At 38.5% G+C, this 13,197-nt stretch overlaps 1 protein-coding gene across 4 annotated transcripts in view; it reads left to right on the top strand.

The window, feature by feature from the left end:
* The window catches only part of RB1CC1 (RB1 inducible coiled-coil 1), a 145,212-nt gene that overhangs the window by 125,801 nt on the left and 6,214 nt on the right, over window positions 1–13,197 (top strand). For 3 of the 4 annotated variants that reach the window (XM_019548012.1, XM_019548030.1, XM_019548034.1), the window contains 2 exons: window positions 6,623–6,681; window positions 11,122–11,258. In XM_019548012.1, coding sequence (XP_019403557.1) covers window positions 6,623–6,681; window positions 11,122–11,258 — 196 coding nt within the window. The remainder of the gene's footprint in view (window positions 1–6,622; window positions 6,682–11,121; window positions 11,259–13,197) is intronic. The other variant, XM_019548020.1, reaches the window with a different exon arrangement.

The following is a 13,197-nucleotide window of genomic DNA, read 5'->3' as shown; positions in this document are numbered from 1 at the left end:
GCCCGATCAATCTCTGGGTGTCGGTTCCATTTAGTCATTGCAGTTTCCCATCTTACACCAAAAGCAAGGGAATTGGAGAAGAATTTGGGAAAGGCTGAATGGCACCAGGTACGTTCAATAGCCAAGAAGCAGACACACAGGGTTTTTGTATTGGCAGGGTTTTTATATCTTTGTTCTGGCATACCTTTCATTCCCTCCTCTTCTCAGAGTAATAGGACCCAAGAAAGCCTTCAAACAGGGCTGTCTGACTTCTAAGTGGTGGGGGTGGCACACCCTGCAAGCCAAGCACCGCCGGCCCCCCCACTTGTACGCTTCCCTATACTGCACACCTTGGTGTTCCCTCCACTGCACTGATTAAATTGTTTCACTGCTGGTATTATTGAATGTAGCTCTGTGGTTGTTGTGTTCTTCAACTCTAAAGCAAATACACATTACTCAACCAAAAAACCTTATGGTTCTTAAGTGAACTTTAATTATTAATAATCGGAAAGCTTTGAGGCATGTCCTGATCACTGCAGGTATTGTTTCCATTAATTTTTAGATGAGTCTCCGTTTATAAGCACTGGACTGCACATCCCAAGATACTATGTTTAGATAGGGATTTAGGTAGCCAGTTTCCTCTGAATGTCAAAAGCAGAAGCGTCAAACCTTTCAGCACCTTTTGAAAATTCTAAATATATAACTGAATTTTATACATCAACAAGGGGGTTAAACATGTATGTTTGAGTACTTAAAAATTTATTATTTTGAGGTTTGATTCTTTACTTCGGGATTTATTCCTTTTAAAAAGAGCACATATGGAACTTTTCTGTACTGTCTTGTTTAGAAGTCATTGTTTTTAATGGTCTGAATGCACATGCTGTGAAAATGTATCCTAAACTGTTCCTGGATGTTTTCAAAATTTAGCAACAGAGATGTCAACTAGTTGCGTTGTCTCCTTGGAAGAGAAATAAGAGATGTATTTGCAAGGCTGGATAGGAATAAAAAGTCATCTTGCATATCTCCATAATTATGCATGTTGGATCCAGCAACTGTTACATGAAACTACATAAATTATAAGAAACTTGGGGAATTCCAAGGGGAGTGGAATCAAAGTAACATTCTCGGCAATCCTTTCCAGTCTTACAAAGAAGGAAAAAATCTGTAGTTACTGAACAATTGGCTATGCCAATGATGCAGGTATATGAAAGTTAAGATTTTGTGCCTGGAAGCATTGTATCATTTCTTAGTAAGAGAGAGATTGCAAATCATAGCAGGGGGCTGATCTTCTTAGTTACAAACTAGTTAAAGAAGCTAAGCTAACAGTTCAAGGGAAATTGTGAGGAACGTTGGGTTTGTACATCTCTTATCTGAAACTGTAAATGTGAAACAAAAAAAATTTGAGAAAATGTGCGTAACAGGCTAGAAATGGATCTTGTTGATGAGTAGGAAGTTGATATATTTAGTATTACTGAAAAGGATTTGAATGGATATAATAAAATCCTGCTTTATAAACTTGTTCAGAAAGGAGGGTATAAGGGGAAAAAAAAGTCTGGGAGGAGGGTTGTGTTTAATGGACCAGTGTCTCAGCATCAATGATAACTGAAAACCAAAAGATCTTGAATGCATAATAAATCAATATGATAACTAAGAAATTAGAAGAGGGGGTGTTTTGTTACAAACTACTGAATTAAACCATAAAAAATGAAGTTAAATGAATTAGCTGCCTCTAAACATGTAGAAAGAAAAATAGTAGACTTAAAATTAGTTAAAACATTAATGAATAGTATGAATTAAGCTCACCTGAATTAGAGCTATTCTAATTTTGAGTCTGTGAGCTCACCCAAGCATTTGATGCAGCTTATCTATAAAACACTTTACAAACTTATTTGGACCGACTTTTCTGAGACAGTGTAGACAACCCTTTAATCACCAGACTGGAATTGATAACATATCTAGGCACTAGTGATTGAGACCTAATTGCATTTAATATGAGAAAATAATAAGAGTCTCAGCCAAGTGTATATAGCATGCAGGTAAAATATGGTATAAGTAAATTCAAATAGGCTAATTTTTCAGAACTAAACAAAAGTATGAGCAAACTATCAGGACGAAACAGGTGAATAGAACCTGAGAACTCTTTAAGAGCTTTATTGGCCAAAAAGTCAAGACTGGGAAGTCTCGAGGATACCTTGGCTAAGTGAAGGAAATGGATATGTAGTCAAAAGGTAGAAGAAGTGGGAATAGAGACAGTAGTTATAAATTAGAAGTAAAAAATGAGGAGGGAAAATATGGGCCTGTCAAGGCTAAGAAGGAGTACATGTATGGGGTTTAAGTGTATTGGAGCAAAAGGAATCCTAGCAATAATATGGACCTGTCACTAGGTGGAGATAGTGAAGCTGTTAATAATGATGCACAGGAGGCAGATGTATTCAATAAATGTTTCTGTTCTCGTTTTGGAAAGAAGCATGATGGTCTATCACATGAGGCTGACAGAATACTTTCCAATCCATTAGTAATTAAAGAGGATATTAGACAACATGTACACGGGCATAAATGTTTTTAAACATTAGCCTAGGTGGCTTGCAGACAAAAAATGTGAGAGTTGGCTGATGAGATCTCTGCCCTGTGATGTACTTTTGAAACAAATATTGGGGCTTCAGACAAATTCCAAAAATCTAAAGGAATACTACAAAGTAGTCCAAAAGTCTTATGCCAGATTCAGCTGAAGAATTAAACAATTGAACAGAATTATTGCTGATTGGCATAGTTTTATGGTCTAGTCTGACCACCACAGGTTTGACTCGTTGCATATTCCTGATGATTCTTTGCAATTACAAGTTTGGTACATACAGAAAACTGCATCAAATACACTTAATCTTTAGAAAACATTTTGATTTGTATACTGCATAGCATTCTTTAAAACCAGCACTATGTAGTATTAATTAAATGCTTTAAATTGATTAAGTATTGGCTAACTGACAGTTACCAGCTGGTATCTGACAATGATTTGTCCTTGACAAATTGTGAAGGGATTTCTTCTCAGGTTCTGCAGGGCCAGGAAGTAGGCCTCACTTTAAAGAGTTGCGTTGGAGATCAGAATTAAATATAAAGTCACTTTGATAATATTTGAAGATTATATAGAATTTGGTAAAATCGTAAATAAATACAAGGAATAGTACAGAGCAGTCTGGATCACTTAAAGCAGGTTGTTAAGGAACATGCCTGTTCAAACTGTATGTTTTTGATGTAGACAAATCTGAAATCGGCTGTCTAGAAACAATGGATGCTGGCCAGGCCAACAAAATTATGTTCTGTGCCTTGGAAAGCAAGTTCTCTGAAAAGGTTCTAGTGTTTCTATTAGCAAGCAGATGAACCTGAGTTCAGTGCCATACTGTAGAAAAAGGGCTACTTGAGGCTTGAATGCGTAAACAGGAGAACAGCGAGTAGGAATTAGTGAGATGGGGCACTTGTACATGTAACAGGGGTTTAGTCCCCAAAATTGAAATGGTGAGTTTTTAATTGTGGTGATTCACAATTCGCTGCTTCCTCCACTCCCCTGACCCCCAGTGGAGCCTGCCTGAGCAGCCCCTGAGCTGTGGCAGTGGGGGGTTGGTTCTTCCCTCCATGGTGGCAGCACCCCCCAAGACCACCCAGATACAATGCTAGTGGTCCAGAGGCTATCCCATCTTGGAGGCAGCACCTTGCTGGATTCAGCTCTTCCCTGAGCCTGATGGGCTTCCAGCAGGTGGGCTCGGGGAAGAGTTGGACGTGGCGGGTGCTGCCTCCAAGTTGGGGCCACACTCAGCCCACTAGCAGCCAGGTACGGCTCCCCCGAGCAGGCCCCAAGGGGTGCTGCCACTGCAGAGGGAAGGACTAGCCCCTTCCCTGCCCCCCCTGCAACTCAGGGGCCCTCAGCATGCTGGCAGCTCACACAGACAGGCTCCATTGGCATGGGGGGGAAAGAAGAAAGAAGTGAGGGTCTTCAGCCTGCCTCTCTTACAGTGGTGGGAGCAAGCTGTTAAAACGCTGCAGTGTTACAAATAACTATGTTGCAAACTAAGCTATCTATATGTGAATGTGATTTGGTTTGCAATGTACCAAGGTCCTTTTAAATCCAGGGGTGGGGGAGGCAGGTGTACAGTGACACGCAGTTAAACCACAAAAATGGGCAATTTTCATCACTTATACAAGCACCTATGACTTTTATCTCTGCAGCTTTGGGAGACTAATGCTGGAATTCTGCATACACCTAGTAAAAATGTTTAAAGAATTGGAGATGGGGATAAGAAATCACAAAGATGATTCAGGGGCTGGAGCAAACACCTTAAAGTGAGAAAATTAAGGAGCCTGATTTGTATAGCTTATCAGAAAATTTGAAAGGAGAATAGACTCTCTGGGAAGCAAAAATGATCATGGACCACAGCAGTGGGGAATAGCAAGCACTTAGCTCCTCACATAGTGCAGCACACCATTTGGGAATTACTAGTCTAGATCTGAGATCCAAAACTGAAGACATCTGTGGAAAAAAGACTTTAAAATCTAGAATTTCCAAATACCTTTTGGCTGAATATCTGTGATGTAATGGTATCAGATGAAGATTTTCCTGCTTTTGCCCTTTCTCCAGACCAGAATTGTCTGTCAGTATTTGTCACAGATATAGGTTGATTTATAAATATAGTTTATGTATATCTCTTCATTGTGGTTGGGTGATGTCCCATACGTGGTCACTCTTTTCTTACTTTGGATCTCATGGGGTCCTAAACCCACAGTCTTGAGTAGTGTCTGGAGAATGTCTGAGATCCCTGCTGGATTCTATGTGCTATTTTGTTCACCTTCTCAGAAGTGGGACCCTACAATGCAGGGTATTTATGCCTTATGCCTCAAAAGCAGTTCAAAACCCAATGCTTTTCCAAGTCACCGTCTTCCTTCCCCCTGGACCTTTAGTACATGGTTTCCCAGAGTTCCACTGTCATTCATGTTTACAGTTTAACCCGTCAGGAGACATGTAAAAAATCCATAGAGGGACCCAGAAACTTTGTATACTACAGGTTTCCCTTGCTTTATGTGGGTTCTGTATGTGAGAATTCACTCTTATGTGATGACCTTCTTTATACCAAAAATTCATTATATGCAAGATAAATTCACTCTTGTGGAATCAGTGTGGTGAAAGCCTGCAATCAGCTGCTCTGTGCAGTGTATTGTGGGAGTCATGCACACCAAAATATAGTCTCCTGTGTGGATCTGTGCTCCTCGCTTGTTTGCAACCCGTGTTTCTGTAGTTACCATTCCTATTATGGTAACGTTCACCACCACCCTGTGCTTGTGTGTACTGTCTGCTGTTGTTGAGTACCAAAATTACCTTGTAAACATGGTAGAAATGGGTCTCGGGGTCAGTACAGTCGAGGTCTTGGAATGTATCCCTATTCGTTGCATTGTAAAGTGGGTTCCCTTTATGCAAATTCAAGTTATGCCCCGTTTTCCAGGAATGCATGAACAGTATAAAATGAGGGAAGCCTATACCTTAAATGTACTTACTGAGAAAGGAGACTCTTAAACCTCTGTGCAAAATCCTTCCTGGAAGTGTTTTAAAGACTCATACTCCACTGAGTTTTTGGTCAGTTGAAGTCCCAGTTGTATTCTCATTCTGGGGCTTCAGGTTTGCTTTCTCTGCCTCTGCAACAAACTCAAAATGTATTCATGCCAGCCCTGGGAGCATGGAAGGAGTAGGGTTATCAGTCAGCCTGAAAAGTGCAACACTAGGTCTCCCGCTTGCCACATCAATGCATACTGCTTGAAGTGTGAGGGTGGCCAGTGCAGAAGCTGCTTGGGAACTGAGGCATGGCACAAGAAGCAGGAGCCCCCACAGGAACAGCTGTGGGAGTACCTTCTCCACAGGACTGGCATGGGAGCTAGGGAGGGGAGAAGCAAGCACTTCCTTGCACAAGGGCCAAGTGCCATGGCACCCTTGAATGGATATCATAGCACCCAAAGTGCCATTGTACCTTGGTTGAGGACCATGATCTATGTTGCATCCAGTACAATGCATTAGGTTGTTTCCCACTAATATCATGATGCATTCCAAAATTATCATGATCATTTTTAAAATTCTATATGAGCTTTGTTCAACATTAATTTTTTTAACTTTGACCTTCTCTCTTCTTCCTTTCTCTTCTCTGCATCCTTCATACTCTACTAGTGTTGTTAGTATAAAAGTAGTTGCTGCTTAAACTTCTGCAGGAGTTTTCTTACGCCTGATGAGTACTTTGCTCTTTGTGTGTGTGTGTATCAAATTTTCTTTTCCTATATTTTTAGCTTGTAAATGTTTGTGGATATAATTTTATGATGATGCAAAGAATTGCCATTTTGTAGTTTTTCTTGCCTTTTATATTCTAATAACTCCATAAATGAGTCCTTCCCTCTCCCAAAAATTTGATATTTTAAACTGACAAAAATAAGGTACTAGAGGAAGGAAATTATCCCGAATAAGAAAAAATGGCCAAAAAGCTAGTAGGAGTGCTACATGTCTTTACTATTTGTTGTTTTGATTTAATAGATGACTCAGCTCACATGCAACTTCTTTTGCAATATACATTGTATCATACTTGGTCAATATTTTAGTAGTTTATTTTGTTTTTCCTAGATGTCCCAAAGCATGTCATCTGTTTCTTCAAGACATTCTGAAAAAATAGCTATCAGAGAGTAAGTATATTTATGTTCTCAAAATTTCATATACTTACATAAATCATGTATCTTCAATAATAAGTATATAGGTACAGTACCTGGAGATAATCCGTAGTCATTCTTTGTCATCATTTTAGGATGTAGTTGGTATCTGACACCAGCATGAATTTCCTCATTGATAAATCTTTATGGAATTCATAGGGTTTTTTAATTTTAAGTTACCATCAAGTTTTCAGCTTCCATTTATAAAACTAGGTTGGATTCCCTAAGGCTATAAATATATTTTTAAATCCTCTGTATCAATTCATCACCCTAATCTGGATTAATTCACATCCTGGTTTTTTTCCATAATGATAAATTTAGTTGGGTATTTCAACGTAATTTTTATACTATTCCATTCTCCTGAACATCATTATTTCTTGGACATAAAATCATGAACATATGGACTCTGCAGACGTGAAAATGATCCCTCATTCTGCTTGTCCAAAGAGGGCTTCCTATGATGCAGGGCTTCATACAGGAGAAGTTATGCTGGAGAAAGAAAGGGAGGGGGAATGGAAACTTACCTATTCCAGCTCTGCAGTCTGGTGCTGCTGCTGTTACAGCAGCATGGACTCAAGCTGTTGCCTCTAGGGGATGCGCTTGTTATGTCACTCCATTACTTTCCAAACTACAGACCATTTTGTCCTGTTTGTTTTATCCTAAACAAACCAGATTATTTCCTGTGTTGGTATATTTGATCACAATATTTCTGCTAGGAAAATTCCCCTTTATGGTTTTAAATTTAGCTCTTTCCAAACTAACTGATGTTCGCTTTGAGCCTATAGGCCTGGGCACCCTTCCTTTATCTGTCTGTGAAAAGAATTTCTCTTGGGAATGATTTACAAAAGTGAATGAACTTTATATTTTGAGTGCAGAATTTATTCAAAAGGATAATGCTCTCATGAAAACATACCAGAGATTTCTTCTTAAAATAATTCCAGTTTAATGTCATATATTCATAACTGTAATCCTTTTTTCTTCATGAAGGAAAAAAGGAACAGACACTATTCCTTTTACCCTCATTGTAATGTATGTCTTCATTGTATTATTTTTTACAAAACTAGAAACTTCAGAAAATTCTCAAGATTCTCTATGGTTTCTGTCGAGAGGATTTAAAGTGAATCTTGACTTAGATATCTATTTCGATCAGTCCACCTACATCAGTGTGGTTTGGAAATGGCCACTTATGAAAACATTAGCTCATCCAGTAAGAGCACACTCCACTTTCCACAGCTTTCGTAAGTCTACCAGCTTTAGACATTTGAGTAGTCAATGAGAGTTGAGAAAATATTCCTCAAGCAGTATACGCTTGTGCAGGTTTCAAGAGGTGATGCCAAATTTCACAGGTCTCTGCTGAATCACTGTCTACTTAGATGCCTAGCATCCCCTCCAATTGGAAAAAAGCAACTTGGGAGTTGCTGACAGCAGAAGAGGTATACAAATTATCACTTGAAGAAATTAAAAAGTTACTTATTCATCTGATAACTAATGTTTTTCAAGATGTTAGGCTACATATATGTTTCCTCATCTTCCCCCATCTCCAGTACTTCATAATCTATACACCATGGTCTTTGAGGTGGGAAAGAAGCCAATAAGTAAGCATGGCAATTTTGCCCCTTGGCTGGAAATGAGGACATGAAGGGAACATAGTGCCCCTGTAGACCGTGCTGACTAGACTAGACAAACCTTTGGTTTGAACATACTGGATGAGCAGCTACCAACAGTGAAATATATGTATAGACTACACCTCTATTTACTGAAAGCAGTTTGAGCATTGTCACTTGATGCTGTGAAAGTTATTAAATACAGAAGATCCTCACCATTCACAGGGTATACATTCTAGAAATGTGTTCCCCGTGAATGGGGAAATCTGCGAATACATTCATGAATGTCTGCATTCATGGATGGCACGTGCTGGTGGCAGCAGAAGCCCAGCGGCAGCAGGCACAGAGCTCCCGCAGATGCCGCCGCTGCTGTAACACTAGACGCTATGGAGAGAGCGTGGTTTTGAATATTTGCACCGTGAATGTTCGAAATCACAAATCTGCGAAAAGCCAGGGTTTCCTGTATGCCAGCGCATTTAAAAAAAATCAGAAGTGACCTAGATTTTCAAAGCTTGTCTGATGATCTGTAAGAAGGATTTAGCTGTTAGTGCCATGTACGTACTTTTTCTATGTGGTAGGTAGGACCAAGCATGAAAGATTTCAATGACGTGACCTATTGGAATTATTCCAATATACTAGTACTACTTTAAAATATGTCCACAAATCTGTGTACGTTTGCCAAGAGTGTAGATCCTGTTGTGCAACCAAGGTACAATTTTGTTTCTTCAAAAAATTCATAACAATATATTATCACTTTTTCTGGGTTTAGTTCTGTAGTTTTTTTTTCTATTCAAAAGATAACCTTTTCAGTGAGATCAGTGCACAGAGTTCCCTTGCTTGACTACTGAAAAAAACAATACATTTGTAAGACCATGATTGTGCCAGACAAAAACATTTCTGAGGGAATGAAGGGGAGAAACTATTCTGTGCGATTTGAAAGTGGTAGGGGATGAATTTAACTAGTTATTACTAGCTGTGATAAATGAATAAATCCATATATGATCCTAAGAGAGAGGTGCATTTAATCATTCTTTCTAGTAAGAATTTTTTTGACTGCTTTGTTGGAATTTGTTGGATGGATATTTAACATGTTCCTTGTATAAATATATAATTACCACGGTTCAAAAAAATAGAATAAATACGAGTTAAGCCGAGTCCAAATATTAAGCTTCTGGAAATAAGAGCCTGATTTTTCTGAAGAATTATTTTAAAAATTCTATATGCCTCTTCAGAAAAGAATACTGTATGCGGAATCCTTCTTGCTTTCACTATGCAGTTTGGTCCCTCTTGAATAATCTTTTGGAGTGAGAGAATGTGTTGCCAGTGAAATGACTGTTAGCATGTTCTCATGGCATGAGATCTTCACTTGCTGGTTAAGACATTCTAAGATGCATTTGTTGCTTGGGAAAGTGGTTCTGAAAAGAAAAATACCTTCTGAAATGGATACTAAAACTTTGCCCAGGAACTGTTTGTTCTTTGTCTCATGGTATAACTGGTGGGGGGAGGGAAGGTAGAGAGGGGACAGGCAGGCAGGAAGGAAAAATTTGAGATTAGCAAGCACTTTATTGTATGGACAAATGCATGTGTTTCGCTGCTGGTCTTTAGAAAGGTCAGTTAAATATACAGCCACTTTTAGGCCCCCTGATCCAGCTAAATGCATGTGTTCACTTTAAGCACTGTTCAACAGAACTGCATATATATACATTGAGCTAGGCACAATGGCTTCTTGCAGATGTGGGAAAAAGTGGCACTTTAAAGTCAGTGCACTAACATGCCAAGCCTAACACATGCCCAGAAGAGGCAGCGCCTTAGTTGCACCTGACTTTCCCCACGTCTGTAGACATGAGCATTTAGTGGGCCTTTTTTGGTGCTTGTATCTAATAGCTAATTGAATCATCTTTAGTTAAAAGTGCCAAAAAGCTTGTCTGAAGCACCTGATCTATACAGATACTGCAGAGCTTGGTTAAAGTAACACACTGCTGCTTCATGGCTAGGTTTTCTGTGGGGTGGAGAGGGGAGTTCATATCTGTCGGTGCCCAGTGAAATGATACCTGTTTTTTAATGTAAAGCTAGAATTAAATCTCAGTTTAACATATTACATTAGTATATGTAGTGCTTGACAGATTTTAAAAACTACAATACCATCTAATTTTTGTTCCAAAGTATCTCTAGCAATTAGAACAATACAAGAAAAAATGTTGTTATTACTTCAGTTTTCTTTGTTTTTCTACTTTTCACAAATAGACACTCATTTTAAATCAGTAACATTTTTGTTTACACTGAAGTAAAAAACTAATTCAAAGTTTAAGAGTTGGTGTTAGATTTTATTCTGGTATGAATTCTTACCCAGAAGCTATGAAAATATTACCAATAGTAATGTCAAAAGTATTGCTACAATAATGAGAACAGTTTGTTTTCCAGTAGTTGGTTTTTATGCTTAGGACATGTACCTTGTAGAACTTTGAAAGATGAGTACCCCTTTTTGGGTTTTTTTGGGTTTTTCTTTGTGTGTGTACCCACAGTTTACACTATACATACTACCTTTTGCAGAAAAAGTGCAACTTCTGAGGACTGGAACAAGCAAAAAATGCATTTTTAAAAAGAATAAGTAACGTATAATGCCATAACACAATATTAAATTCAAATTAACTGGCATTATATAGTGTTGTACAGCATATGCTGCTCTATATCACTGCAACTACCTTAATTTAAACTTGCTGAACAATGTTAAATACATTTGTAAAATATGAGGTTGTTTTTTGTAATCATTATTTGTATAAAATTTGCAGATAAAGTTATTCTTTTTATCCAGTTTTCAGGTTGGCGATTTGGTTCTCATAATCTTGGATGAACGCCATGACAACTATGTGTTGTTTACTGTTAGTCCAACATTGTATTTCTTGCATTCAGAATCTCTTGCTGCGTTAGATCTCAAACCAGGTGAGTGTGGTAAGTGTCAGACCACAGTGGAGCACAACATTCTTATATATTTAATTTTCTGCATCCATTTTTCTAACAGGCTATTTAATAATTATTAAATGGGTGTATATTAACTGAGCATACATTGTCTGCTTACATTACGTTTGGGTAAGTGCATATTCCAGGTACGTGCAAAGTCTTTTTCATTCCTGAATCAATGCAATCAAGAGTAGTTAAGTGTTTTATAAAGTTAATTCCTTGGACTAATTGTGGAAAGCTGTGCCATAAAAAATTTTCAGTTAGGTATGAGGCTGTAGTGTAAATCTCAATGAAACTTTAAATGCAACTCTTGCTGTAGCTACCATCAACATCTGACAGATTGTGCACCCCAATTTAAAACAATATAACCTTCAGTGCAACCAGCAATTTTTTGTCATATAAAGTAATTATAATAATCTGTTAATGTATACTACTGACAGGTGGTTTGCTGTCTACATGTACCACAGATTGGGAGCCAGTGGTCTACACTTTTTATTCTGTAATAAATAAATAAATAAAGATTTGGTTCTTTGCGTGTATGAAGGATTCTTGCACAAAAATACAGGATAAAATTTCTATCCGTCTTAATCAAGCTATTAAACATGGCATTAACTACATACTGTTAAAGATTCTTTTAAATGGATGTAGGAATGCCAGGGTGCATCTCAGTAGAGGTTGGGTTGTGTTCTTCTATGTGTAATCTCACTGTGGATGTGCATACACTTCAAGTGTTTAACCTCAGACTGTCTTAAGCAGTATCAGCACCAGTACAGCATGCACTTCTTGCATCTCAGTTTCTCTCAACTGACTTGGCTTGAGATAAATAATTCTTCCTCTCAATTATCTGTCTTTGCATCCAACCATAGTTTTATTTCATTTCACCTTATGTACTCCCCAAGTATATTCTTATTTTTGTTCTTTTTCCCTTGTTAGGTTTTCCCTTGCCATTTCAATGTTACTCTCCCTTCTTATTTTTCCTTTCTTCCTCCTTATTTTTTCCTCTCATCTGCACCGTATTGGTGAAGCCACCTTTTCTGTGACAAACATATTTTTCCCCATCTTCACATGCCATCATAACTTCCAGGCCTCCAGGATTTACTCTATATTCATTTTGCAACAGTGCTTTACCTTGGATGGGCAATTGAATTATTTTTCAGTGAACTGAATTTTATTGCCTTGAAGAATCTCATTCTTGGGAAATGCTCCCTTTGTAACTTGTATGCCTCGTAAGCTAGGAAGAAACATGAGACCATGATCTAGGTTTTCCTCCTGGATCTCTAATCCCAGGATGTAAGACTGCTAGACTCCTTTAATGAGGCCACTCACCTCTTCTGTGCTAAGAGCTTGAAGAACACAGGTCATATAGAGGTTGTATCTAGTGAACTTCCCTTCTTTCTGAAAAAGTTCATGGTTCTACCTGCTCTCTTGGACTGACCACAGACATGATTTCAAAGATAATTTTTGGACCCAAAGTTTATCTCCAGAAGCTTTGGTTTCCAGGTTGGTGGATCATTTCTGGTGCTCCCTGACTGTCTCCTGCTTACTCGCTCTGTGGTTCAGAACACATGTATTGGACAGCTCTCAGTGAGAGTCTCTAGGCAAGAATGGTCTCATCTGCAGTGGAAAAGGTGTACCTAACTTAACTAGACTTCAGTCTGGTGTTGGGTGAAGCTTCGTTCCCCTCTATAAGCTTTCATCACAGCTGTATTGGACTACAGCTCAAGTATGGCAACAAATCCTTTATCTCACTTGAGGTTCGTTCAACTCCCTCCTGTAGGGTTATCCCATCTTTCCTACCCACTGGTCCACTGCTTCCTTCATTTGTCTAGTAGGATATCCTATTCTCTGTACCTTAACCTGCTGCTTATGTCACTGCTGGGGCCACTGTTAAAGCCTAGTGTCACCTGTTTACTGCTATATGTATATATGT

Source organism: Crocodylus porosus, unplaced genomic scaffold (assembly GCF_001723895.1).
Source record: "Crocodylus porosus isolate Cpor-Errol unplaced genomic scaffold, CroPor_comp1, whole genome shotgun sequence".
In the NCBI taxonomy this organism is placed as follows: Eukaryota; Metazoa; Chordata; order Crocodylia; family Crocodylidae; genus Crocodylus; species Crocodylus porosus.
The sequence above is the reverse complement of the archived record's forward strand: the minus strand, read 5'-3'. Positions and strand labels throughout refer to the sequence as shown.